The sequence below is a fragment of the Amphibalanus amphitrite genome, unplaced genomic scaffold (genome assembly GCF_019059575.1).
Source record: "Amphibalanus amphitrite isolate SeventyFive unplaced genomic scaffold, NRLGWU_Aamphi_draft 000079F_arrow, whole genome shotgun sequence".
In the NCBI taxonomy this organism is placed as follows: Eukaryota; Metazoa; Arthropoda; class Thecostraca; order Balanomorpha; family Balanidae; genus Amphibalanus; species Amphibalanus amphitrite.
The window spans coordinates 54471-82468 of NW_024881575.1; the positions used below are offsets into that span (position 1 = coordinate 54471).

Sequence of the window (27998 nt, forward strand, 5' to 3'; positions counted from 1 at the left end):
ACAGTCGTTAGTCGTTTCCATGTGTTGCGTGATGGGTGGCTGGCCCACGGATGGTGTTGATATAGGATGCATTCGTCGGAGTAAACACCGTCGTCAAGAAGCTCCTCTTGATGCCTTGATGCTCCTCTAGTTGCTCTATTCTGCCATGACCTCTTGCAGCCTACGTTTTATTAGGCTGGCAGCCCGTTCCGTTACTGACTCATGGTTTGTGTTACAGAGTCGGAGAACTGCCCGTGCTGTGCCTTTTATTCCCGAACGACCCACCCGAACAACGAACTGCATCTGAGCTCCACAACAAAGGTGAGTCCCGATGGGTTTTTGGTCCGAGTAATGTCCAACAATCGGAGGATGGCATCGCTCTTGATTTTTCGATCATTGGGCTGACGAAACATTTATTGTTATGCTGGACGGTTTTGGATTCACGATGCCCTGTATTTCACCACCGGCACAAGGCGTCAGTGACTCCGCCGCCCTCGCGTCCAGCCTCGATAGGTCATCTGCTGGACGCCGATGTTGGGCGCCGATGACCACTGTAGTCCGGGCGCCCAAAAACCCCAATTCATCATCAGGTCATCTGCCCGCGCTCGGCGTGTACCCTCGCTGACGATCAAACCCCGTCAAATGAACGTCTGTCGGAAACTGCTCGTCTCGGGCGTCAGGGCTCGACTTTGCGCCCGACGCCGCCGCCCGGCTCGACGGCCAAGGAAAACACGCGGCTCTTACAACATCGCGGCTTGTCCAGCGGGCCCTCGGCCGCCGGCACCCAGTACGTGAGCGGCCGAGTCAACACGGGATTAAAGCCGACCCGGTCAAACAGTGCGCCGAGGAGCCAAGGAAGCTTTTACGTTAGGCGGGAGGCGTGTACCGCCATGAACGCGACGTTCCGTTAGACCACCGGGTGAGGCTGGTGCTGATACACACGGCTTGGTAAACAGACCCTGCTCTAAACCTAGTACCGAGCCTGGAGAGCCTTCAGCTGCCCTGTCTCAGACGGGAGGATGACTAGAGGAGCTGCTTCAGACCACAGAACGGACGGAGCTGCCTCCGGCTGTGACGTCACATCTCCGGGTCGCCCTTCCGGCGCTGCGCCGGAACTGTCGACGATGACGTCAGAGTGGTGTCGTCACCGGATCCGACCACCGGTGTTGTGTGTGCGGGTGATGGTGCGGGTTTCACCGTGCGGTGTGGGCCGCTGGGGTTTGTGGTCTGAACGGATACATACGTGTGTGTTTGTGATATAGGTCTGGGAAGCCTGGTCTGTGGCCAGCGCGCCGGCTGCTGTCAGCAGTTTGGATGGGGGAACTGCTGCTGACAGGGCGCTGAAAACTGCCAAGTGACGTCTCCGAGAACTGGCGTCACGGATGACTCAGCTTGCCGCGTGACTCGCAGCGATGAGTGACTCGCAGCGGGGTTGAACTGGGAAAAGGTGACTCAGTGTGTCCGGGGGATGGGTCGGATGCTGATTCGCTCACAGAGACGGTAACTGTGACTCGTCGTGATCACTTGTGAAACGTTGATGCTGTTGCGAAGGGGCACTGGCTCGCAACCATCAAGCCGTGGACCACATTACAGATGAACGTCAGTTTAGGCCCTAACTGGTGCACTACTCTGTTTGACCGCCTACTTGCCGCTGTCATCGCCACCGACCACTGTCGCCGCCTGCGAGGGCCTTGCCAAAGTTTCGGATCCCTTGCAACGGTTCGCCGTCCTATCATACTCCATTCACTATCGCAGCCTGTCGGGGAATGAGGAAGAAGTTGCTGCTGAAATGTTTACAGTTCGAGTAAGGCGTCTCGTCGAAATCGGACGGTTCTCCCATCTCCTCAGGCCGTGACCGCGGTGGGTTTACCGGATATCGTCCAGCGGGTTCGCTCGGTATCTTCTCGGACGTCTGTGGAGCCGACCGTGCCGGCGGCGAGGCGTGCACTGGCGCCACCCAGTGGCGGAGAAACTGGTGCAACCTGCTCAGTCCACTGAGCCTAAACCTACTAACGCCGTAAGGTTATTTGGTAGACTACGACAGGCGATTAAAAAAAAAAAACAGACTGGATGACTCGTCTGTTGAACCTGTCAATGGCATAAAAGTACAGACCAGTGCTTTGTTGGATAGAAGTGTCCCTAGAACTGCTGTTGGTGTAGGTAGGTTGAAAGGAATTATTTTCTTCCGTGCTTAAATACCTAAAGTTCATTATTCATTTTTAATGATTGAGGCGCAGCCGTTCATATTCTGCTTATTAGTAGGAGCCATATTTATCGGGCAGTTAGACATCACATCGTCCTTCGTCAGTCCGCAAAAAAAAACCTTTCGCCTTGTCCGGTAGCTGTATTCGTGTTTGCCTCTTATGCTCAACGAATGCCCATTGCCCATTGGCATTATGCCGACTACGGGGTGAGCGTATAGGTTAGCGCTCTTCCGTAAGGCGTGGTCGGGTGTCACACGCCCGGTGCGGTGCTCCACTGATCCCTCTGCCCCGATAGGGACTCGACGCGTGTGTACGCGGGGCGTCGGCCAGTGTGTACTCAGTACTCACGTGGTCGGTCCGTACCGGCGTGCCGCCCGTTATCAGAGACCCTGTCGACTGCTGCCAGGTGGCGGCTGGTCAGGAGTAGCGACCGTACCGTGGTCAGAACGAGACATAGCGAGACAGATGGACAACGGAGGGAAGGTCACAGGACAGACCGGAGCTGGGGAGATCGCGCACCTGAGCCGGCTTTTATTGGGTGTGCTCCACTGGCACTTAACGCTCTCTGTACATATCGGGATCTATCTATACATATCTATCTCTGTATATCGGGAGTGCCGCCGCGATATCGGAAAAGCGTACGCCCTCTCCATACCGGGCGAGGGGCGTCAACTTTCGTCTGTCGGGTCTGATGGTTTCCTTTAGTGTTGTAAATATGCTAAACAGGTGATTGATGCTGATCGAGCCTTAATGAGATTCAGCGTCGAGTTTCCACTACACCTACGATCGGCGCAGGAATAGGGCTGCTTCACACAGCTCCATGCGGCGTGGTGTGATCTGGACCCGTTGTGTGCTGTGGTCAAGGCTGAGAACCGCGGTCACACCTGCGGTTAGCGCCGTGGGACCGAGGCGGTCGGCGCTGAGGTGCTTCGGGCTGGCCTTTGCAGGAGCGTCACGTGGTCTGCTGGGCTCATGTGTATGGAGAGCGTGGCCCCGACGCGGCTCGGCTCGGCTCGGGCTGTACGATTCTGAATGATCACACACATCACGTGTTCAGCCGATTTGTGATCGTAAATCATGTTTGACACAGCACTCGGTGCAGGTGAAGCACGTTGAACAGCTTTCTCCGCCTTATCAGCTCGCGATCAAGCTAGTTCGAATTGACAGTCAACTGCCACGAATCACAGGTCCCAGTCAAGTGACTGCGTTTGAAGATCAGCCGCTCTTTGGCTCCAGGTCAGGTCAACTTTTGGCATGCCAGTTCTGTCTGTCTTCAGAGCGGAAGCTGAACTCGTCCCAAACAAAACCGCCGCTGACAGGGTGACAACGGACAGTCAACTGTCCGTAACTGTGGTGACCTGCACCGTAACGACTGCCTCACTGCATCACTGCACTGCTTTTGGTATCGTTATGCCAAAAAGTCTGTTTTCGATTGACATCCAGTCACGACTGCCTCACTGCAGAGGTGGCAATCTGGAGTGGGATACAGTCCCACTGCATCACTGGACAGAGAATGATCGCCGGGTGGGAGCCACTGCCTCACTGGACTGAGGACAGGCGCCAGGCCAGAGACACTGTCTCAGTGGACAGCGAACAGTGAACAGGTGCAGGGCCGCCGCTGTCTCGGGGCGGAGTCGGACCGGCTCGGGCGGGGGCGGCGGACATGGCGCACCAGCCGCCCCCGCCCCCGCCCCCGCCGCTGCCGCCACACCTGCTGCTGTTGCCGACCGAATGCGACCGACCTGAGTGATCTGAGGGGCACAAACCTCAGAGTCCGTGGAGTGGGTCGGAGACCGGTTACACTGAGCTGCCGGTATAAAGTTAGTCTTTTTCCGGTTTGTGGCTACCGGTGATGAGATTGTGGTTAATCCGTGAGCTGACAGGTCTACCCGACGAATGGCGTCAGCGCCTGCCTGACCGCCAACAATCGGCTGATGACGGCGTTCGTCATTAGCTGATGACGACAGTCGTTCTCCGACCGACGGCCGGCTGTCTCCGCACCCGTCTCTCTCCGCGGAGGGGAGAAGCCGCGCTGTCCGCTCCTCCTCCGGCTCGCCGCCGCTGTGTGCTCTACGGATAATGCACGCCGCCCCGCGATGATATATGGCCCGAACCTCTCGGCGAGATTGGCAGCCTCGTCGGCTCCTCTCCCCCTCCCCTCCCCGGACTCTCTCTCCGCCCCCCGCACACCGTTTGAGATGATTTGCCAGTTTATTGCCGCGCATAAAACAACGATGACGCGTCCGCGCCGACGGCCTGAGTCATAATCGCGCCTGTTTCCAGAGCGGCCTCGCTCGTCGACAACGACGACTGCTCGTCTTCAACGGCGGTCGACGACCGGCCGGCGGCGCCGCGGGCTCAGTCGACTGAGTGCGTTTTGGTCGTCTGATTATCGCTGCCTATCTTCCAGTCGTAGAAGTATTGCTTCTTTTTTATGATCATCGGCCGTTTCTTTTTGCTGCATTGTTGATCATCTGCAACATTCGGAAAAGAAATTGCTAGGCCTCGGCAGTAGGCATTCGAAATACTTTGTTCTTAGTCAGTGGTTGAAACCAGCGATTTGAATGTTTCTTTCAGTCTTCCCACCATCTCCGGTGGCCGTGCCGCCGTGGAGCATCTCGGCGTGAGACGAGAACCCCTGTCGTGCAAGCATCCACTGTTTGGTGCATTTTGCAGGCGATCAGTCGGATTTTCAGGATTGCGATTCAAACTAGTCCGCTAACATCTGCAGAGATCGTTATTTGGAGTTGGGTGTGTCGTGGCCGAACTCTGCAGCCGATCCGTGGCCGATTCTGGGGATTGGTCTGTCGTCAGTTTCTCTCCTAGCACGACGAGCCTCGGGCCGCTCGGGCGTCGCTCGCTGCAGCCGGAGTGTTTGGAGGGCGGGGACGCCGACCGGCGCCAGTTGCGGGATCTGCCGCGGGGCGGCGCTGGTGAGCCGGCCGTGTTTGGAGGGGCAAGGTCGCGGCGGCGGCGGTGCTGGCAGCACCTCGGCCGGTACGTGGGAGGGGCGCGCGGCGCGGGCGGGTCGGCCAGGCGGCTGCTCTGTCTGACCAGCTGTGCACAGGGTCGGCTGCAGCTCGGCAGCTGTGCCGACGGCTGTCTGCCGGCCGCCGGGGTCGGTACTCCACCAGACAGCCAGTGGACAGCCGCCGGCGCCGTCGGGCCGGGCGGCCGCCGCCGCTCACAGTGGCCGCCATCAGCTGCAGATGGGACGCCGCAATCAATAGAGTGGCGCCGGCCGGAGTCGGAGCGGCGGCCGGCGCCCCGCTGGAAAGCCGCCCTGGTATCATCCCTGCTCGACCCGACCGCGTCTCCCTCCCTCCCCCTGCACGCTCCCGCTCCGGGATTCTTGCCGACTTCCGGTCGCGTTCGCATCCGGCGCGCGCGGAAGCAGCGCTGTGGTTCCGTTCCATTAGTTGGGGTGCCGCTGCAGGGAGGACGACGGAGAGCGGCGGCGTCCCCCGGACGGGCGCACCAAACGCCGCCCTGGCCGAGCCACGCAGGCGGTCCGAGACCGAGCGGGGTCTGGATTTGGAATACACGTCTGCGGACGGATGGATGCGGTATGAGCTCAGTTTTCTGACTGGATCGCTGATTCTTAGCTATTCGCTTCGTCACCGACAAGGGCTGGTTTATTTGATGCGAGGCTTTTTTTTGCTTCTTTCCGCGAGGCTGAGCGCGAGTTTTGGTCGGACTTTGACGTCTGCCGACTTTTGATCTTGACTAGGGCTAAATGCCCGCGGATTTTCGCTTTACTCGAGTGAAAGCTTGGATAAAGGAGCGTTTCATCTGGGCTCCCGTGCTGTGGCCGTTTTGTCGGGAGTGTGCCCTGGCTGACCGGGCTGGCTGCCATCGGTCACTGCTTGCCGCTCGGTCAGCGCTCTGACGCACGTTTGTCTTCATTTGTCGGCGAGTGCGTCGCCGCTCTGCCGGGGCACTGTTCCCATTCCGCAACCTCCCCGGCGGAGCCCTGTCTCGCCGCGCCGTAATTTGCCCGAGATTGGCCCCGGGGAACAATGCTATCGGCGGCGGCGTTTACTGGCGCGCTACGCCGCTTTGCGAGCTGTCGAGGGAGTCGCCGCCGCTAAATCAAATCAGCGATGGATATCAAATGTTTGTGTAATCCAATTGGGGAGCGGCGCGGCGCGCTGTGCCGTGTCGGAGTTCTAATCCGATGATCGCCGCGCGGGCCGCCGGGGGAGCCGCCGGCAGGCAGTTGGTGGCTGATGACTCCTCCGGCGGCGGGGGGGGGGGGAGGAGGGACCTAACTTTGGGCGCCGGCACTGCCGACTGACAGACTGTCATTTGTCCCGTGACAGTCGGATGATTTGTGAGTGCCTCGGTCCCATCTGGCGTATCTCATTGATGGTGGCTGACATGTCTGACGTTTTGTTCATTGGGTTGTTCTGTCGTTAGTCATTGTCTCCGAGATGCTGTGGGCTTATGTTACAATCAGAAGCCAGCGTGGCGCCGATCAGTTTGCCTCGGCTGGTTCTCGGGGACGCGTTTGTCCTGGCTGGGTCCTGCGGCACAGCCTACCTTCAGGCGGTACTGCTGCTGCCATCTATTGGCGGGCGGCAGAGATTCGTAGCGCCCGGGCGTGGCGCTTTTCGAAGAATACTCAGATGACAAATCTGTATATGTGTCTCCGTTTTGGATATTTCCTGAAACATGCAGGGGCTGAATACTATTTTTTTCGCCTACACAGTTTGCATTTTCTCGCAAACCAGCAAACTTGTTTTTTTCGTAGTCTTTCATGCCTGTAGGTATAGGCATGATTCGAGTGATTTGGGCGGTTGGCTTTCGAATTGTATCATTCTGAAGTAAATTTGTTTTTATTTGCTGAGCATATTTAATTTTTCTTTTAAATTTAGCCATGCAACGACTTAGGAACATTTACCGTTGTTTGGTCCAAGTACGCTGTTATACCATTTCGAATATTTTTGCTCATTCTCAAACCAGATATCTGGATATACCATTTAAGTAATTTCTATTGTCTACCCTCTACGTCGATAAGGTCAGCTAATTACGGAACGCGTGCTAACCTGCCTAAATATATGTAGATTATAGGCCCATGATATTTTAGAAGGATTACGCTACTCATTTGCATCTTCCAAACTTAAACAATGTCTATTACATCGGCTCGCTTATCACCATTCGGTACTGAAATGCCTTGGTGAGCGTGCTCAGTGCTGTCACTGATAGATGTGTCAATCGGATACCAACTTTTTGGTATACCGATACCAAACCGATACCAACTTGGTATTTGGTATTTCAAGGAGAGTACATTTGGTGTATTGTTGGTATTATGAATCTTCACTAATGTAAAAGAGGTTGATAATTTGGTAAAAAGTTGGTATTTTCCTCGAATTCCCAAGTCGGTTCGGTATCGGTATTTTTCCATGGATATTGTTGGTATTTGGTTTGGTATCGGTATCACGATTTTCCATAATTGACATCACTAGTCACTGAGTCCGTACTCCAGACCGGACATTCGTCTGTACCCGCGGGGTCTCCCGTGTGCTACCCGGATCTGCCCGGAGCAGAGCTGCCCGGAGCTGTCCCGGCCGTCGGGGCCGACCCAGTCCGCCGCAGGCCGACGGCGGCCGGCCCGCCCGAAAACGTAGGCCCTTCTTGCCGGCGGGTGGCGGGCCCATGTTTTCGGGTGTCTCGATGCGAGCTTTGATTGGCTGCAGACGAGTGCGCCGAGCCGGCCGGCGGCGGCTCTCTGAGCCGGGGGTCCTTTCTGCGGGGCGCGCCGCCGCTCGCTGGGTCGCTGTCGCCGCCTCGGGCACTGTCCGCCTGCCACCGGAGATGGGGCCAGGCTGTGACCCGGTGACCCGGCGTGACCTGAGCCGACCCCAGCCGGTGCGCCGCTCCGCCACAGTCCGGTCTACCAGAGCACAATCGGTAAGTACTAGTTGAAATTTCGGCAGAGCTGTTGAAAGGCAGGCGTTGCAGCAAAGGAACTAGGAGGTCCCTGGCTTCATCCATATCATACCTATATGCAGACGAGATATATTCGCTTGCACATTGTGAAATCTGCGTACCTACATCTACAAAGTTGCAGAACATTGTGCTTATCTATTTGATCTTAGATGGTCAACGTATCATCTCATGCTGGCCGCTGGCAAGGTGGAATATTCCAAGCTTCTCAATGTTTCGCTATTCACATCCTTTTAGGCGAGCCGTTTGCGTTGATTACAGTCTGTCAGGTGAGGTTGGCTGCATGAGCATCGCGCTCTGCCCTGAAGGGACAATAGCTCGTGGTTTGGGACGGCGCCTCGCCTGCAGCTGGGGGACGTACATCCGTGTTTGGATCACATGTGCGGATAGCATGCGAGCGTCTGCTATGCATTATGGATGCTTCAGGACAGGTGAACAGACAGGCACGCTTACTCTGAATGAGAAACACGCCTTTTTGGGACCGATCAACTGCGTTTCTGCGATAATGGTCCGTAAGAAGCGAACCCTTAACATATGATGCTATTTTTACGAATTCGTTTGGTTGCAGAAAATCAATTCCCTATGGCAAAAGATATTTGGCGATTCGACTGACCTTTAAAAAAGTTTAAATGCAAAGTAACATGTAGTTAATAAACAATATGGAACTATTAAATACCGTCATATGTATTACATAATAAGGATGCATCATTCCAAGTTTGTGGCTGATGCAATCGTGCAATGCGGCTGGATGGCCTTTCATATGCCGGAGATGATTACGATAAGCTTGTGATTAGTTCCCGGCCAAAGCCAGCGGCCATTTGTTTGCCATCATACTCAACAACTCCAGTGGTAGTCAATTTGTTTAATTCTGCCTTGGATGCGGCTCGCTCTAATGCTCTTCATGTCCTGGATTGTCAGCAATCAGCTTACGGGCTAAGCGGATCTGGCTGCTGTTTCTGCGCCCCGGGCTGTGGGAGCCAGGTGAGCGCTGGATGCTGTGCCCAGTGCTTTGGTGTCGGGTAGAGCGCTGGTTATTGTGCCCCGGGCTTTGATGCCAGGTAAGCACTGGCTTCTGCGCCGCCCCGGGCTCTGGGGGCCAGGTGGGCGGCAGTTGCTGTGCCCGGGGCTGAGTAAGCATTGGTTGTTGCTCCCCAGTCTCTGATGCCAGGTGAGCGCTGGCTGCTGTGCCTTCTGTGGGATCTGAGTGGGCGCTGGTTGCTGCCCGGCTCCACCGACCCGCCTCGGTTCGGGCTGCCGATCGGCTCGGCCTAACCGGGATGTCACTGAGTTCTCTTAGCGGACGGTCCGGGGTGTCGCTGAGGTCTGACAGCGGATGGTGCTGCCGACGACTCTCTTACATCGGCAGCTAACACGGCCCCGGCCCGGCCGACTTCGCCGCCCCGGGGCCCAGCTTCCGTCGTTTTGCATGTTGAGCTCAGTTGGCGGGCCTAGCCCCACTGGTGTCTACTGGTGTTTCATAGCCTATTTGCCAATTTGATGTCAACCAGTTCCGACTGGTGTGCGGACTGACGTCCTGCTGATCAGATGTTGCAGAGGTTTGTAAATCCATCTTATTATTTTTGGCCGAGCTGAAGCGGCCATCCGTGCCGATCCAGTCGCCTTCGGGTTGAGCCGTCCAGTTGTCAGTTCCTCCGCCCGAGGCCGATTTTCCCGTGTTAAGGATATGGCGCCGTCCACTGTTCTGAATGCTGCCGCCCGGGGCCGATTTGGCCGTGGCGGTGTATGGTGGCGTCTAGTCTTTCCAAATCCCGTTGCTCAGAGTCAATTCGGCTGTCTAGAGGTAGGTCCTGGGCAGCCGCTCGGGGCCGATTTGGCCGTCTAAGGGTATGGCAGCGTCCAGTCTTTCCAAAATCCACCGATCGGAGTCAGTTTGACCGTCTAGAGGTAGGTCCCGGGTACCCACCCGGGCCCCGGGGCCGATTCGGCCGAGCAAGACTATCTAATTGGCCTGCTGCCGCTGGTGCCGGCTACCGATCCCGGCTGGTGCCGCTGATCCCGGCTGACCAATCCGTGGAGACCGATCCCAAGTGACCAATCCTTAGTGACCGATCCAGCTGCTGCCAGTGATTCGTGCTGACCAATCCCTGTTGATGCCGCTTATCTCAGCCGACCGATTCCGGCTGGTGCGTAGCTGCCCGTCGCTGTTTAGCGTTCACGGTTCAGTGTTCAGTGTTCAGCCTCAGTTGGCCAGCTACAGTCAGCACTGAGCCCCGGTCGGCTTTGGCGGCCCTGCCCGGCCAACGCGGCCAGAACCAACGCTTCAGCCCGATATCGCTCATCTTTTGAATACCGATAGAGTATCGGCTAGGCTCTGGTGATCAGCTCGGGTCTAGCGGCACTTTGCGTTTTTTTTTTTAATTTATCAGATTATCCAGGTCCTGGACGTGGTTGCTCGTATACTATGGCGTTTGCCTAGTAGCTTTTGCCCGCATATCTCATCACCGTTGCTGTGTACTCTGGTTTATCGCTCATGGTTTTCACTTTCGTAGTTTGTTTCCCACGAAAATATGTCTCTAGGAAAAAGTGATAATACATGTAATAATACACGAGAAATACAGACAAGTGGAAAACTGACACTGACTGCGCAAATGGTACTTTTTAGTGCCAAAGATTAAAATCAATCTGACATCCCGAAATTAGAGTAAAAGCGAGGAAGCAAAAAGCGGAGCACAATAAGTCCGACATATGCATACATGTATAAATTTATTCAGACATGCATGTAATTCACTTTTTAAGTATGTCTGTATTGCTGGGAGCTTTCTGATAAAAGTCCCGGAATGATGTATTTACCGATTGGCTGATTTTGCTTTTGCTTCGGACAGGACAGTCGCGGCTGAGCATTCAGTAAACTTAACGGCAGAGGACAGAGCATGTCTGTCAATTTTTGGGATTTCGGCAGCCCTCAGGATATTTAGCGGCCGATATGGAGATTGGAGATCATGGCAGTTGATGTAAATAGTAAATACCCATATCTGGCATATAGAGGGAGATCTGGGGATGTTCGACGATGTATTTCAGTTCATAGAACCTTGATCACTGTGCATTTGCTCAGTGATACAACTGTAATGTAATGTACAGCTGTCATATTGTAATGACAGGGCTGCGAAGTCAGATTCTGAGTCCGGGATTTCATCGTTAGGTGTATCTGACTGTGCGTTCCAAGGCTCTGGCCGAGACGGCGGCCACCGTCAGAGGGACGGTCAGAGGAACAGTCTCCTTTAGAGGGAGGGTCTTCGTCATAAGGGCGTTCCTGGTAACTTCTGAGTCCGTTTGTGTGACGGTGCAGACGGAACTGCCGTCTGGCGCCCGGTAACAGTCGACCCTGCAGGGTCGGTCTGACAACTCTGCCGACGCCCCGGCCCGGCCCGCCACTCTCCGCAGATCTTACTCCCGGTCGAGTCATCCCAAGGAATGCTATTGTCTTGCAGTCAGAAACTCAGGTCTGTTAGTGGACTGTTCTTGGGCATTCAGCGGTGCCATTTCACTTTCCACCCATCGTATGCTCGAGCGATATTGTTTTCCTCCGTCATGAATACGGTGGCTGGGCGGACACTGATCGGAGCTCTGGGCATTTCCTGCTGCGCCTTCCTCCCTGGGCGCTGCTCTCAGTGATTGGGGCGCCGCCCCCGTCTGTCGGGCCCCGTCACCGGTGCGCTGTCGGCCCGTCAGCGGCGCACGCGTCACTGGCCACCGCCCCGCCGCGCGCACACCGCTCAAGTGGACGAGTCGCGCTCGACCGGCGCTCAATGCCCGATCCGCTGTGTCAACGTTTGCATGTGAATGGGCGTCATTAGGGAGATGACGCCGCCGGCGGCGCACGGGGAGCCGCCCCCGCCCCCGCCGCGGCCGCGGCCGCGGCCACTGGACGGCGGCGTAAAGTCGCGGCAGTCGCGAGTACCGGATTAACAGCAGTGGTGACAGAACGAGCGTGTGACATGGGGATAATCCCGGATACTGAGGTGCATTTGTTACAGCTGGGGATTGTTTATGGCGAATCTGGGCTTCTCTGTTAGCGCTACCTCAGGGGAGAATTGTATGGCCAGTTGGTGTCAAAATAAGGACGAATTAGGACCCTAATAAGCTAGTTTTGAGTTGTAATTCAAAGCTGCAAGAAATATTTCTTCAGTAAAAAAAATAATAATAATCTGCTACTCAGGTTGATTATTTTGAAGCAGTTTTTTTTTTTGCTAAACACTGCTAAAATCTTTTCTGTCTATATACTTTGTTGACGGGTCGGATACCTGTCCCGTTCTCGGCTGACCATAAACCAGCATTGGGTTTTTGCGTAGCATTCAGTGATTCTCTTGCTGTCCGTAAGCCTCCGGTGTTTTGATCCTTAAGCTCATTAGTTACAGCCTCTGTGCAAACTTGCAGTAAGCAGCTTAAATGGCAAGCGCGACCTCTAGAGAGCAGCTGCAGCTAGAATGGCTGATTCAATGGAGCGACTGCACAGCGGCTGTGGACTAAAAACATCGAAAGTTTCAGTTGCCTGCCAGTCACCATCTGAATGAAGAGCTTATCCCATTTGAGTAGAGTTTTTAAACGTTTTTGCTTTTATTTCCCAACTGTGATGGGAATGCTCGATGGGACTCGATAGTGTTAGGGATAGGAATACTGTGTGGTCCCGGCAGCTGCTCTCTCAGCTGTTGACCTGCGCTGACAGCCGGCAGCTCACAGGCTCAGAGGGGCGACAGTCGCCGGGAGGGTCTGAAGCCGTTCTGTCTGAACCCTCGCCCCTCATTAGTGAGATTGCACGGCCGCCACTGTCGAGCGCCGCTAATGACATAAAGGCCGCGACAGGCCGGCCCGCGGGCTGCACGGCTCATTAGGGTCGATACGGCCCGGTTTACAGGGCGTAACCGGCCCCCGGCGCCGCCCGCTAAACAGGCTGCCTTTACCCACGATTGGTCTTGATTTGTGTCATCATCCCGGCCATCGGTCTGTTGTGAGAGGGGGTGCGCGCGCGCCGGATCGTTCGTCCGTACAGTAACTGAGAGGGGTCTGAAGCGGCGCCAGTGCTGCTCCTCAGTGAAATGACTCGGAAACGAGCGGCCCGACAGGCGCCGCCGCCCCAGAGCGATGATGGCTCTGTACGACCGACAGAGGGGGCTCGTCGGGGGACCAATGACGTACTGAATAGTGGTCGTGTGCGCTCGCTCGTTGACTGTTAAAACATCTCTCCCCGTAATTGCCGGCTGAGATACCCCCGCTACACTTGACAACCCTTCACTGATGGCGGGCTCATCAATGCACTTGTCCGGTGTCACGCCAACAGCCCACTCTGACATGATCATTGAGTCAAGTACCTGCCAGAATACTGCCAGTTGAGTGGGCTGTACCGTCCGCCACTGTATCTGTCGGTCTGCCAGGAGTGTCGGAGTCGGGGCTCTCCTCCGAACTGTATCCGCTCACCAGGTGGTCGGAGCTGCGGCAGCCGCGCGCGGTTATATTTATCTGGACGCCGGGCGGGGGCGGCGGGCCACCGCGCCTGGAGCGACGGTGGGCAGCCCGGAGCTGGACAGGCTCTCGGTAACAACGCTCAGTGAATAACGGTAGGAGATGCTCAGTAACAATGGTGGTAGGTGGAAAGCTAAGAGAGTAGCTGACAATTCAGCTGAGGGACAAGCTGCTGGTGCCGTGCGTGCTAAGGCTGCCTTGAGCGCAGACCTCTGCTCGACAGGTGCGCTCTCCGCGCTTGCAGCTCGGACTGAATGCCGCACCTGCCCCGCTCGTGTAACCGGGCCGTAGCTGCCGGTTTTATGGACCCGTCCGACCGGTGTTCCCAGCCAAACAATGCCCGCGAGCGTGTCTGCATGACATCATTGACGAGTTTGGTTCATGCGGGCTCAGTGACCTCGGCGGATATTTATCCTTCCTGGGCTGGGGTTATTATCTGTCCGGGATCCGGCCACCTGTTATGTAATGTTCTATGTTTTTATCTACTTTTTAATCTCTACCAGTTATCGGAAATTGACCATGTAACCGGTGCTAAATATGAGTAGCTTCTGTCCGCGCATCTACAGTGCACTGGCTGGTACCTTACGACTCGTGTAATAGATCACGCTGTGTGTGCGGAAAAGGGTACCCAAGCACCACACCTAGTGCTTGGGTGTGGTTGACTCAACCTGATCAAGACTATCGTGGGTGTAGGCCTGTGTAGTCACTCACATATGCTTCTCATCCATACGTCAAACGGTAGCGTGTGCGCTGCCCTGCCAACAATGCCACTTGCGACTGTGGGATCAGAATTCAGACCGCCTCCCATGGACGGATTTGTCTCCCGCTGGACTGGTTGGCAGCTGCTGGCTTCCGCCGTCTGTGACTGCGCCACGCCCATTCCCAGTCGTGCAAACCCACAACGCGTGTTCAGCCATTGTTGCGTGCCAGCTGTGCTGTGCGGACATTCGAACGCTTTCTCCGCTGTCTGGAGCGACTCGCAGCTGACGGAGGTGCACGCCCTCCAGACTCCACTCCTGTAAGCAACCTCCCCCGCCCGGTGGGTGGGGGAGGGGGGGGGGGGTGCCGGTCCGGTTCTGGTCCTTCCGTGCTCTCTAAGCCGGTTCCGGCCGGCGCGGCGTGGCTGTGGCCGAACGCTTAGGGCGGTGAACTGAGATAGCCGAAAACATTTACGTTTGGTTGACGCGTTCATTGTGATCGTGAGGATTTCTATGACGGGCCCTTGCAACTAGCAACCTCGCGATCATTGGTGGCGTTTGACTGTGGAAGGGTACGCACTACGCAGCGTTCAGAGAGCACCGGCTCAGGCGCTGTGTTCGTCTAATCACTGGCCGTATCGCCTCAGTCTGTGTGCTGTGTTCACCGTGTCCACTGTCCAGCTGCTCAGCTGCCGCTCCTTCTCACCGGCCGATCGCCCGTCGCCGTCCTCTGCACGACTGTCACCATGTCTGACCGGGCCGTGTCGCAGTTTTGTGGTGCGATAGTTGTTCCGGGAGCGCTGTACAAGTGATCGTGCTTGTCCAGAGCATCTGCCAAGTAAGCCTGGTGATTTCATGTTTGCTTCGGCGCTCCAGGAAGGCGCATCACACGGAACGGGACAGAGCGGGTCGTGTCCTGACAGTTGCGCGTTGCGCGCAGTGTCGAGTTGTGTTTTTCTGTGATGTGTTACGAAGTCATTCTGCATATTTTGCTGCTGCGCTTATTTGCTGGTTTGTTCGTTTGCTATGTGACACAGGAAATGTCCCAGAGTCCGCTGACAGGTCACCGACTGTGTCAGCTGTCCCACTGCCGGGGGTAGCTGCATTCCTGAGCCGTCAGACGTGCGTGTCACGCCGCACACGCCGGCGCACATATCACGCATTCAGGTGGCGTGCGCACACGCACACAATGCGGCCCACCCACCGGCGGCGGCCGGGTCCGCCCACCTGAGGCCAGGAGTCGGGGAGTCCACACAGCGGTCGTGAGTCCACATGACGTTAGAGTCCAAAGCTTCACACGGCTTCCGAGTGTGTCCTCTGGAGAGCGCGGCAGTTGTAGCGGCCGGACCGGTGCTCGGCCTCGCTGTAACTGGGCCTGTCATGCCGAGCTTGGCTTACCCACGGGGTCCACCAGCCCGCCGGACGGCACAGGGCGGTGCCACATAGCCTGCACCATGGCTTGCCGTGCTGCCAGCCCTGCTCCTGCGCCTCTGTCCCGTGCCGAATGACTGATGATCCCATTCAGCGGCGGGCGGGCTCGGTACAAACACCGACAGCGGTTTGCACTCTGTCCGAGTGGTGTATGGAAGCGGCGTCCCCCGTTGCGTGATGGGTCTGAACGGCATTAGTGGCCGCTCTCCGAGGAACAGGTGTAGTCGGGCTCTCTGTTTTGAGCCGTACCGTGGGAACTGGACTATCCCGAGTTGGTCGCCTTTGGACACTGCGGTCGGACTTTATTCTCTGCATCTACGGTGCATTTGTCCTATGCTAGTTGAAGATGATGATCTGACGGTGGCTCTAGTTTGTACTGCGTGTTGAACAGGTGGTCAGTGAACAGGTGTGTGTGCGCCAATGTCAGCGGTCGATGGTCCGAACAGGTGTGTCGGCCGCCCAGTGTGCGTGTTGAGGTCACGCTAACGGATGACGTCACGGACAAGTGACGTCATAGTCCAGCCGGCTGGTGGCATGGGGGTCGGGCGGGTGGTTGTCTCGTCCGGCGCTGGGTTAGTGGTGACGCCGTTGGTGCACCGGTTGGTGGTCCTGGTATGCTGCTACGCTGGTGTGTTGCTGGTGCTGGTGCCGTGTCGCTGTCACTGGCGGTCGCAGGGGGGGGCCACGGGGGCCATGGCCCCCCCTTTGGTGCTGAAAGGTGGGGCCATACTATCTTTTGGCCCCACCTTTCAGATCGAACAAAAGTCATAGAAAAGCTTTTCGTATGTTTCATTTTCTTTCTTGCGCCATCAAAGGACGTAAATTTCACTCATGAGTGGGCTCAGTTTCGCATTCTGTCAATTTGGCGGCCAGCGTCGCTGGCACCGGTTCACGAGTATGGCCGGATCTTATATGGAATATCAGCGTGGGTTTACTTGAGGCTCTCGTAGGCCCAGCATTCAGCAATGGCTGGCATGAGACCCTCTTCGGCAGTGGCGGGTGGGCCCTGCTAAAGGAGATTGGCTCCAAGACACTAAAGTAAGACCTCATGGGTTGCGGTGCTGTGCACCTCAGAAGCCCGGTGGTGACGCCGTATGCCGGCTTGGTTTCTTAAGGATTAGCGTGGGACCTCCGGGGCCTGCATAGAGTTTGCATGAGCTAGTATGTAATCTCAGAGGCATGTGTGTAATGTGTACACAGTGGCGGTCGCGGGGGGCCGGGGGGAGGGGCATCAGGGCCATGCCCCCAAAGGTCAATAAAGGGGGCCATTATATCATTTGCCCCCCTCAAACAACCAATGGGCCCCCATATAGGTGTATGGGGCCCTGGCAATTATTCGATCGTCACGAGGCTAAAAAAAAACCACGCCCAGCTATAAATATAGCTCCCACACCGGTCTTTGAGCGTCCTACACTGACCTCTGAGGGAACTTCAGTGGTGGTCAAGCGCCCACGTTGACCGCTAAGAGCCTACATCAACCTCTGAGGCCCCACATCTGGCCTATGAGGGCCCCTAACCGGCCTCAGGGGTCTCAACCGGCGTCTGAGGGTCTCACACCGGTCTCTGGTGGCCTTATTTCTGTCTCTGGTGTCCCAAGACGAACCTTTAGGTGCCAATAACTATAAGGGCCCCGCACTGGCTGCTGAAGACCCGATGCCGGCCTCCAAGGGTCTGCATTGGCCTCTAAGGAGGGCCCATCTTGGCCTTTGAGGGCCCTCTGCTGGCCTCTGGGGTCCAACGACGGCTCATGCCGGTCTTTTAGGGCCCCACGCTGACCTCTGAGGGCCCATGTTGGCCTGTAATGAGTAAGGACCCATATTAGCCTCTGAGAGCCCAAATCGGTCTCTGATGGTCACAAACTACTGGCCTTTGTAGTTTGCAGGCCCTGTACTGGTTTCTGAGGGCCCTAAACTGGCCTCTACATGAAAGCATACATGGGTGGGTTTCTGAAGATCAGAGGGCTCACGCAGTCTCCGGCACAGCCTTACGTTGGTCCTGATCGAGATTGCTTTACGTCCTGATGGTCCCGCGCTGATTCCCTCATATTTCGACGTCGGGACCCCATGAGCCGGTGTGGGTCCTGGGGCTGGCAGAGACTGATGAAGTCCTTAGGGCTCAGAGCCAGTCTTTTTAGCAGTAGGACCAGGCAGGTTGAGTGAGCCCCAACAGAGCCGTTGCGAAGCCCCGCAGGAGTCGCGCGCGGCCCTCAGATGCCAATTCTGAAAGCTCGGAACCTGTGGGGGTCTCCAGAGGTCGGTGTACCTACTCTCTCCCGCCGCCACACAACTAGGTACCTACATATGTATATGGGTAAATCAAAATGCCATAGTCTAAAAATGCTCTCTGGGTTACACATGCTTGTTCAAAGCAAGAAGTATCTGTACTTTTTAGCAAGAGGTATCTGTACTTTTCCGAATTGTTTTATAGTGGTAAGGTCATGAATACGCGTGCCTGACAGCTCCCAGTATACCTATGCTACACCGATCCGTCGTCATGGTGCAGCGGCCCGACCGGTGGGCACACCGTGAGACGGTAAATGGAACTGGTGATTTTGCCTTAAATTGAGCTCAAAGATTTCACGCAAGAATGAGATGGATGAAACATAAGTAATGCCAACTGTGCGGCGCCTCGTGGACGTAAAAAATTAGCCGATCACCCCCCCCCCCTCCCGGTGACGGATAAATGTTACGTCCCGCGAGTGTGACTTTGGCCCCCCCTTTTGCTAGCGGCTGCGACCGCCAGTGGTCGCTGTGCTGCTCTGTCAGTGAATCGACTTGTCCATGTTGACGTGTTGTTCGTCAACCGTCTGTTTACAAATCATTACGAGTTGTCGATTGAAATCCTCGCCCGGTCGTTCTGCAGTGTCTGTCCTCCTTGGCCACCCGGCCTGCTGGTCCGTGTCACTCCGGTCACCCGGTGACACGCAGTGTCACATCGCTCGGCCAAATTGCACCCAATGTCGGCCGTCACCGCTCTACCTAATTGGTCCTCTCCAGCTTCCCCCCTCTGTCCCCCGCCGGGGAGAGCTCTCTCCTCTGAGGCGCGTGCGTCGTTGTCTGTGTCGGCCGCTTTATGGAGTGATACAATTACCGATAGGGCTGTGCGCGCTCCCCCGAGGGCTGGTCGGCGGGAGACGGCGCGCAGGGAGGGGACACTGACAGTGATAGTCGCGCGATGAATTCGCCGGGGTGGGGGAGGGGGAGGGGTGTGGCCGATCAGTCCGCTGATAGCCACAGAACAGCCGGCCGTTTACCGAGCGGTATCGCGATGGGCGACGATAAACGGTAATAGACCGCCGGCCGCTCCGCGCTGCCTTTGACTTGGAAACTGTTCTGTGGGTGAGATAGTAAATGCATATTACTTGGTTTATTGTGTAGGCACACGGTGGTGACTGTTTTTTTTTTGCTCCCACCATCTTTTCCAATTCCGTCTGCTCGTATTTTAATCTGTTCTGACCGGATATCGGATGTCAAAATTGCTTAGTTAGATCACTTTGATGCCTGTCAACGTAAGAGAACAATGTGAAAAATTGGCTTTTGTAATCGCAAACTTACACGGCTACACCTTCGCCTGACTGAAAACAATTCATGTGTATCCCCTGTTGTCCGTCTTCTGTTATCTACCGTCCGCTGTTTGCAGTCTACCGGCCGCTGTCTCTTGCCCTCTGTCTTCTGTCCGCTTTATTGTCCGCCGTCTGTCTGCTGTCTGCTGTCTGTTGTCCGTCTACTGCCCGTTGTCTGTGGTCTGCTCATCTGCTGTCCACTCTGCGCTACTTTCCCACTGTCTGGTGTTCGCAGTGTTGTGTCCGCATTCTGGCTTTTTGGCCTAAGATTGCAAGCGGTGTGGGACTGCATCAAAAGTCACTCACTTAACTTCTTTACGTATCGCCTCACTATCAACCGTCTGATGTGTACGTTGAGTTAGAGTAGCGCACTTGACAATGTGATAGTGCCAGTGGAGTTGTGGACGAACTCTCAGTGGGAGTGGTCTCGCAACCACAGCGCCACGGCGGTTGCTAACCAAAGCTCTCGTTCCGCCGACAGATCAGAGATGGCGCTGACGCTGCGGGTCCGCATAGAGGACCGGAATGTGGTGAAGGCGATGAAGTTCGAGCCGAACACGGCCGTGCTGGACGCCTGCCGCATGATCCGGGAGCGTCTGGCCGATACTACCGATATCTCCAACCGTGAGTATCGGGTGGGGGCGTCCCTGGACCCTCCGGCAGTCGGTACGGGCGGGCGAAACGGGTCACACCGCCAGTCTGAGGAGCGAACCGGCCGGCCGGCGGAGGCGAGCAGGCGGCTCACATCGATTGCCGAGCTGCCGAGACAAAACACTCCGGTAATTGAGTTGGTTAAGGGGCTGGTAAGCGATGTCGTTTGTTGGTGGGTATTGATCTGGCGGTGGGACGCCGGCAGAGCTGGGGAGGGAGGGAGGGGAGAGGGTGGCCGGGGGAGCGCCCCGATCAGTGGTCCGTAAACACGGTACGGTGGCGGCCCCAGCCGGGGATCGCCCCGTCCCTCAGTAAAAACTGGATTGTGCTACCGTTACATATCGGAGGATACTCTACGCTGGATATATTATTTCATAGGTTTGTTGTCTGCGTGACGTGGTAGCAAACTGATGAGAAAGCTACATCTTCTTACTGGTTTAATTCGTTGCTTGCTGACATAATCCCACCGGACATTCCAGGAATTCTCGAGATACGAATAGGTTCGTCAGACGAGCGAGCGCACAATGGAATGTGATTCACTTTATGTAGCTTTTGTCGCCGAGAAATGACAGATACTCGAGACGGTGATCTTTGTTTTGTCTATCGATTATTTCAGGACAAGCCTGTCATGCTCACGACCAGACCGGTTATAGATTTGCTAAAGTGACTGTTTTCTTATTTAAGAGCCGATGATATGGCACTTAATCACGGTTACCTACAGCGTAACAGTTACGACTCTATTTACACAGTATGTACTCTCAGCGGTTCGAAGCGATCGATTGCAGTCGGGGCACAATTGAATCAGCTGATTTCTCTCCGCGCGGTGGAAGCGGCGCAATGCCGCCGTGCGCGTCTCACTGTGTCCAGGAAAACAGGAGTGAGAGGTGCCATTGAATATGAAATGCCGTAATTGAAAAATTTGATAGAGCGCTAAGGCATTTATGGGGACGAGAAACGTTAGCTTTAGGCGAGAGGTGTTAGGACAATGAGAACAGACATCGACAGTGTCATAGCCGTGACAGCTGACAGAACACTCAAACGGCGCAGCAATCTCACACTGTTCTGTGGAGAGGTGGTTCCACGGTCGTTCTATATTAAATGCTGTTTGTCTGCTTTCAGATAAGGACTTTGGACTGTTCTTCTGGGACGAAGAGACCAAGAAGGGCTTTTGGCTGGAGCCGGGCCGCACACTCGAGTACTACCTGCTCAAAAGCGAAGTAAGTCCCACTACCTGCACATATCCGCAACTGGGCGCTGCTGAGAAAAATTATCCCCCTTTGATCAGATGTGATGAACCTTGTGTCAGTGCTTCGTAGTGTCAAATTATAAGCTGAATCACTTTACATCACTGAAACTCCGGCTTAGGTGAACGGAAGGCACCACGGAGCTTCGCCGCGGCTGTTATAAAGCCGCCGGATTGAACCTTGATGTCTGAGGCCACTGGGCTGTTTGAAACTCGGCGGAGAATGAGTCATCACTGATGTGGGGCCGCTCCTCAGAAGATTTCCTCTCGACCGAGCGACCAACTTGAATAGATGGTGCCGTCGGGGCGGGCGCGTCTGGCGCCCGACTCTGCTCTTTGTCTCGTGGCTAGTGAAGTTTCACCGGCGGCCGGCGGCTGGCTCAAATTATGTGTCATTTCGCCACACACTGTTTTACATAGTTTATCAAATCAAGCTCCGTGAGAGGCAGCGCTACGGTGTCCGGTTTGAATAGCTCGTTAAAGTCGGTCTCCCGGGTGGAAATAAATTCAGAGCTCGTCCCAGACCGGTGTCGAGGGGGCAGTTCCGCTTGCCACAGCTCTGAGTAGTGTCGGCGGACTCGTGTGTGTGCCACTGGCGTACCATGGGGCGTCTGTGTGCTTTTATGTGAGAGATCGTTCTTTGATCACGACGACATCCGGGTCTATCTGCGTGCTGGCGCGCACGAGGTCGTCTCGTGCCGACCGGTCGGTCGTTGACAGTCATACGACAGGGCACACCCGTCCATTGCCCGCCATTTACTGAGTCTGACGGAATGGCGAGGATTATCGAGCATGGTGTGCCCCGGTGTGGTGCCGTATGGCGCTGGCTGGGGGTGTCCGGCGTATTTTGACGATAGATGGAGGTATCCGACGTTCTAGAAGGGTTTGCCGGATGATATGATGGATCTCCCTTAGAGCGGACCATGTACGGAAATTGCCGGCCGGAAATTGTCGGCTCGGAAGTATCGATGCCGTGTATGGCACGCGGGGGCCGCTCGGTGCCGCCGTTATCTCGCCAGGGCTCTTTGGCACCGACTGGGCCGTCGCGGCCGGTGCGCTACAAAGAGATGAGCGGCTGCGGGGCGGCCTGGCCGGCCGAGCGGAGCCGGGGGAGGCGGCGGGGAGCGGCGCGCAGATCGATAGCTCCCAGTCGCGTCGACGCCGGCGGCGGCGGCTCCTCTCGGGCGGCGCCGGGCGTCCAGTGACGGCGCGGCGGCGGCGCGACCCGCCGGCGCCGCGCGGGGCTCCCGGCCGCCGCTGCTGCTGCCGGCGGACCGCCGACCGAGCCAGTCAGCCGCACCCATAGACAGCGGGGCGCGCCCAGAGGACGGTCACCGGAACCGCGCTGTGGCTGTGTGCCGGCCCGGTCACCGCCAGGAGACTGGCAGCGCTCTGTCTGCCGCCGCGGGAAATCGGTCGGTCGGAGGCCAATCCGCAGCATATGGTGGTGGAGGCCGGTCGGTGGAGGGCGGACTGCTCCTCTGCACCGGCAGGGATGGCGCCGGAACCAGGAGGTAGGAAGGAAGCGGCGGGACTGGTAGGGCTGTGGAACTACGCAGAACTGAGGGTGTGGAGCATAGTGGCCATCCACCGGCATTCCCTTTATGTGTGGGTGCGCGGGATGGGGCTAGATATGCATAGGTTCACATCACATGATTTAAAGTTGACAAAATGCACGGTCAGCTTTGAGCTCATCGCTCTGATGGTATCTGGCACCTTTTTTTTAAATTGTCAAAATGCAATCTGTGACATGCTTCCACTAGGAAGCTGATTGTCATCCTTAGAGTTCATGTTTGTCAAAGTTCGTTGCAGAGTTTGATTAGTTCTCATTTATTTGCGTGTGATGTCGAAACGCCGCTCTTGCGGAGAACTATTTTATCTTCATATTGCAGCGCTTATCTCAGGTTTGAGAAGTTCGATAATCTGACAGGAATGTCGTAATTTGCGTTTATTTATGCGATTCAGTGTCAGCTTATTTTAGTTATGTTGGTGTACTATCAGTTGAGTTTCTGCACCTAGTTCAGATATTGCAAGTGCGTTGAACCGCAACATCGGCAGGTGCGTTGAACCGGAAGGTGGGGTCATTGAACTTACCGGGCTGTTCCTTTTTCTGGCTCGTTGCTGCTCCCTGGAGGCACATCACATCGGGCTCTCGGCTCCGTACAGAAATCTGCACATTTTAGGCCGACCTGCACGTTGGAGGTGGTGACGCTCTGGTGGTCGAGTGTCCTTACAATCTGCTGTCAATATCTCGGTCTACAGGCGCGGCCATCGGGTTACTGGGAGTGGTCACGAGCACGGTTCCAGTTTGCATGGTGCTGTGAGCAGTCGCGGGGACATTGTCCCGTCTCTGGTGGGCGCAGCGTGTGGGGAGTGGCCACGGGCACAGTTCCAGTCCGCAAGGTGCAGCCACTGGGTCGCTGCTCCGTTCCGCGGTCTGCGCAGTCACAAGGATGCTGTACTGCTCCGCGGTCTGTGCAGTCACAAGGATGCTGTACTGCTCCGCGGTCTGCACACTGAGCCACAGGACGTTCTCCCGGCGCCGTTCCGCAGGGTGTAGCCACAGAGGCGCTGTCCCGGTCCGTGATCTACACTGTGCACTCGTGCAGCCACTTGCACTGGGGGTTGTCCCGGCGCCGGACCGCAGTCTACAGGGAGTGCCGGCGGGCACAGTTCCAGTCCGCAGGGTGCAGCTATGCACTGGGGCACGGTCCTGGCTCCTTGCCGGTGCTCGCAGAGTGCAGCTATGCGCTGGGGCGCTGTTCAGGTCCGCGTTGTGCAGCCACGGGGACGTTGTCTCGGCGCCGGACCGCAGGGAGTGGCCGCCGGGTGCGGTCAGAGCCCAGCCTCCCTTCCGGCGGCGGAGTCTGGTGGCGCCGACTTCCGTTCCACTGAATACCGGCGGCAGTTCGCGGAATCCAGGCGCACTGCGCCTCTGTCAGTTCCGACCGACGAGTCGCTCCTACAAAAACCCGGCTTTGATGTCAAGAGCCGACCAGAAAGAGACAAATTGGTGGTAGTTGGATGTTTGGTACGCTGTCTTCTTACCATCGGTCGTGTTTGACGGGAATAATGCGGTGTGTTTCACTCTTGTAACATGCTCAGAACAAGTCTCCCGAATTTGTTTTGGGCTGAGCTCAGGTGTCTCAAGCTCAGGTGTAGAAGGGGCCAAGTATGAGGTGCGATTTTTAGTCATTCCTTTGGCCATGGGTGTCCCATGCCTCAATGCTGTACTGTCCCCTGCCATCCGGGGAAAATATCGCGAACTGCGGTGGTGAATTGCGCCGGCCAATGCTGGGTGTGTTATTGTCGCAGGTGGGTCAGTTTCAGTTTTGAGCTCCAGCGACTTCTGAGGACCGTTCTTTTCAGAAGTGCCAAAGGATGTCACTGGAGTGTTTCGGGCGCATTTTCTTATCAGTTTCAGCCTCGTTTTCCGTTTTCACATGGTCCCTCAAAATCCTCGAGAGGATTTTGCTTGAATTTAATTTATGATTTTTCTTTTCTTTTTCTCATCGAAACCGTTATGTAAGCAGCGATGATAAGTAGTTTGCTAAGCTTTCTGTGGTGTGCTGCAACATTTTTAAAGTTCCATAAGGAATGGAGCATAAAACGTCAAGCAAAAGGCGGAATTGTAAAACGATGATACCTACCTACACCTTTGCTGTTGCAAGTTTGTCTCGTTTTGTACGTGTAACCTTACCAGCCACTGACGCTTTCGATGAAATTATGTAGGCGTTGTTATCAACATAAAAATATCACACAACTCCCTATCATTACCCGTCCCGCCACGCCTCTACCATATGTGTCTTGTCCTCAGGATGTCATCGAGTACAGGAAGAAGCTGCGGCCGCTGCGCGTGCGTATGCTGGACGGCACCGTCAAGACGATGCTGGTGGACGACTCCCAGATCGTCAGCAACCTCATGGTCACAATCTGCACAAAGATCGGTGAGTTGCCCGAGCACGGGTGGCGCTGATGGCGCTCGTCCGGCTCGTGGGAGACCGTGGCTGGGCCGGTTGGGGTATGTGGATCATGCAGTGGATGCTAGCTGAGCTTCTGTGGGTATTTGTCGGTTCCGTGGGACCTAGTTATGTATCCTAATAGCATGTTGATCTGTGTTACCATGTATGTTCAGCTGTATATTTCAGTGTAATACCTACCGTGATCTGTGCGTGTTGCGGCCCGGTAGCAGTGACGCTACCAACAAGTACTGCCCATCGATTGCAGTATGTGTGCACGTGTCTTGTGTTATTTTTGTCAGTAAATGTCTAATTGAGTATCTACTCGGGTGTCAGTCTCAACGTTTGTGTTAGCGTCTGCGTCAGTGTCAGTATCTGCACCAACGTCGTTATTAGATCAGTGTCAGTGGCGGACAATTGTGTCAGTATCTGCACAGTATCGGTGTGGTTATCTAGTATCTACGGCTGTATCGGTAGTCGGTTCTGGCACCTGCTCTTGCCATACAGCCGGTATGTCAGCGGCTGTTTTTTTTTTCTTTTGTCCGGTGTCAGTATCAGTATCAGTGCGGTGTCCCGTTACCTTTGCCGGTACCGGCACCTACTCCTCCCGTAAAGCCGGCACGTCAGGTGTCCGAGGTGTCAGTATTGGTACCTGTGCGGTGTCAGCGTCAGTATCTGTGTCGGTATTCTACCGGCACCTCCTTCTCTCCTGCAGCCGGTATGTGTGTACCGGTATCTGCTTCTCCCATACAGCCGGTGATACAGCCGGTATGTCGGCGGCTGTGAGCGCGGATCGATGGCCGGCCCGCCGGCAGCCGGGACGCCGCCTTCGCGGCGCCTCGCACCCGGTTCGGTTTCAGCTCGGTGCAGAGCCGCCCCCGCCCCCGCCCTCGGCTCGGGCAGCTCTGCTGATTATCAGCCGGCTGGTGGTGACTGCTCGGTGATGGGCGCCGAACCACCGATATGTGCTGCCGATGGGTGAATGGACGCGGGCTGTGGGATGACGTGCGACCGCCTGTGGGATGGAGCCGAGGTGTGATGTGGGGTGGCCTGTGGGACAGGAATGGGCTGTGGGCGAGCTTGGTCGGGGTGGTACTGTGATATAGATTGGGTCGTACTGTGATGTGGGGTGGTTTCGTCTTTTCTGTGGGGGGTGGGCTTGTGATGTGATGTGCGGCAGGATTTATATGTAATGCTAGACGCAGACCTGTGCTATGAAGTGGATAATGGTAAGGCCGACTGATACTGGGCGGAAGGAAATGTCGGGACAGATGGATTGATTCTGGATGGCAATCGGAGGTCGTGGGATATGACTGTGGATGCAGCGGGCACAAATTCATAAAGCAGCTGAGCCGAAACAATCACGCACTTCACAGTTTATGCATTGCACTGCTGGGTGAAAATTAGTGGTGCCATGTTTCAACGCTGCGCTTCTACGGCCTTAGTGAGCACATCTGACACATCTGTCTCTCTCCGGCAGGCATCATCAACCACGAGGAGTACTCGCTGATCCGGGAGAAGGAGGAAGAGGAACAGGAGAACGTCAAGCCCAACTTCGGCACGCTCACGCTGCGCCGCAAGAAGGCCTCCGACGACCGCACTGTCGACGCCAAGATGGAGTCCCTCAAGAAGAAGCTCAAGACCGACGACGAACGTGAGCAGCCGACGGAGAGAGGAGAGAGGGAGGGAGAGAGGGGGAGCGGGAGAAATGAGGGAGACGAGCAGAAGTGATGGCACGAGCGTGCCTGATTGCCGCTTGTTGGAACGTAATCGGATCAGCGCGCTCAGGGTTCGGATGGCAGCCGGCAGAATATTTGGCGGCCCTCGGAGATAGCAATTAGAGGCAGATATTGCTGATGAAAAATCCGCGGCCTCCGATGCATTCACTCATTGATTTGCTGCCAAAATGTCGCTGCTTTTCGTATAAACTGGAGCGGCGGCCGCGCAGTTTTACAGCCCACATTTCCCGACGGCGCGTTAATTGCAATCAGCCGACCGGTGCCGCTCTCGTTATCAGCGCTGTTAGCTGGCTCGCCGCTCGGTAATACTCCGGCCGACCTGGCAGACCCCGGGCTGGCGCGGGGCCGCGGGGCGTCAGCAGGCAGATGTCGGGGTGATAGCGGCCCGCGCCGGGCGGCTGCCGAGTCTGGTGACGGTGGGAGCTGCCCTCAGATGGCTGCAGCTGATAGTGCTGCCGGCGCCGAGGGGCTCTGTGTGTCCCGTCCCAGCGTTCAGCGAGGGACCGCGCCCATTGCAGTCGGGCACCGGAATTTATGTACCGAGGGCTGCTCGCTGTGGTGTCATTTACTCCAGGAATACCAAGTAGTCTAAGAATAGCAAAGCATCACCGCGAAGTGTGATCTATGAATGGCCAATTGACCACATTTGACAAGTGTAGGGCTTAGGAGCTCTTGGATATTGCCCAAGACGTATAACAGCCATATGGAATGCGTATTTCCGTCACTTTTTATATCACTTATAATCATGCGTATGAGTGCCATGTCTCCGGCCAACCTGTTATATTTCTCGTTTCTGACGCTCTGCTCGCTCCCTCTGTCGCAGTGGGGTGGGTGGACCACAGCAAAACCCTCCGTGAACAGGGGGTGGACGAAAACGAAACGCTGCTGCTGCGACGCAAGTTCTTCTTCTCCGACCAGAATATCGACGGCCGCGACCCGGTCCAGCTCAACCTGCTCTACGTTCAGGTGAGTCTGCAGACCCTTGAAGCGTGCTCCGCCCTTCTATCGCGCTGTTCGCCTGTCTCCTTTGTTCTTTTCCCCTATCCACTATTCTGTCTCTTGTCCTAGTCACGGGTCTTGTATTTGTCAGCGACTAATTGTTGCG

At 56.0% G+C, this 27998-nt stretch overlaps 1 protein-coding gene across 4 annotated transcripts in view; it reads left to right on the forward strand.

The window, feature by feature from the left end:
- Nucleotides 1-210: 210 nt before the first annotated feature.
- The window catches only part of LOC122379496 (talin-2-like), a 64693-nt gene continuing 36905 nt past the window's right edge, over nt 211-27998 (forward strand). For 2 of the 4 annotated variants that reach the window (XM_043361753.1, XM_043361755.1), the window contains exons 1-6: nt 211-300; nt 19783-19925; nt 21072-21169; nt 25013-25142; nt 26635-26808; nt 27717-27859. In XM_043361753.1, the coding sequence (XP_043217688.1) occupies nt 19790-19925; nt 21072-21169; nt 25013-25142; nt 26635-26808; nt 27717-27859 (681 nt within the window). In that variant the 5' untranslated portion in view covers nt 211-300; nt 19783-19789. The remainder of the gene's footprint in view (nt 301-19782; nt 19926-21071; nt 21170-25012; nt 25143-26634; nt 26809-27716; nt 27860-27998) is intronic. The other 2 variants (XM_043361754.1, XM_043361759.1) reach the window with 1 other exon arrangement.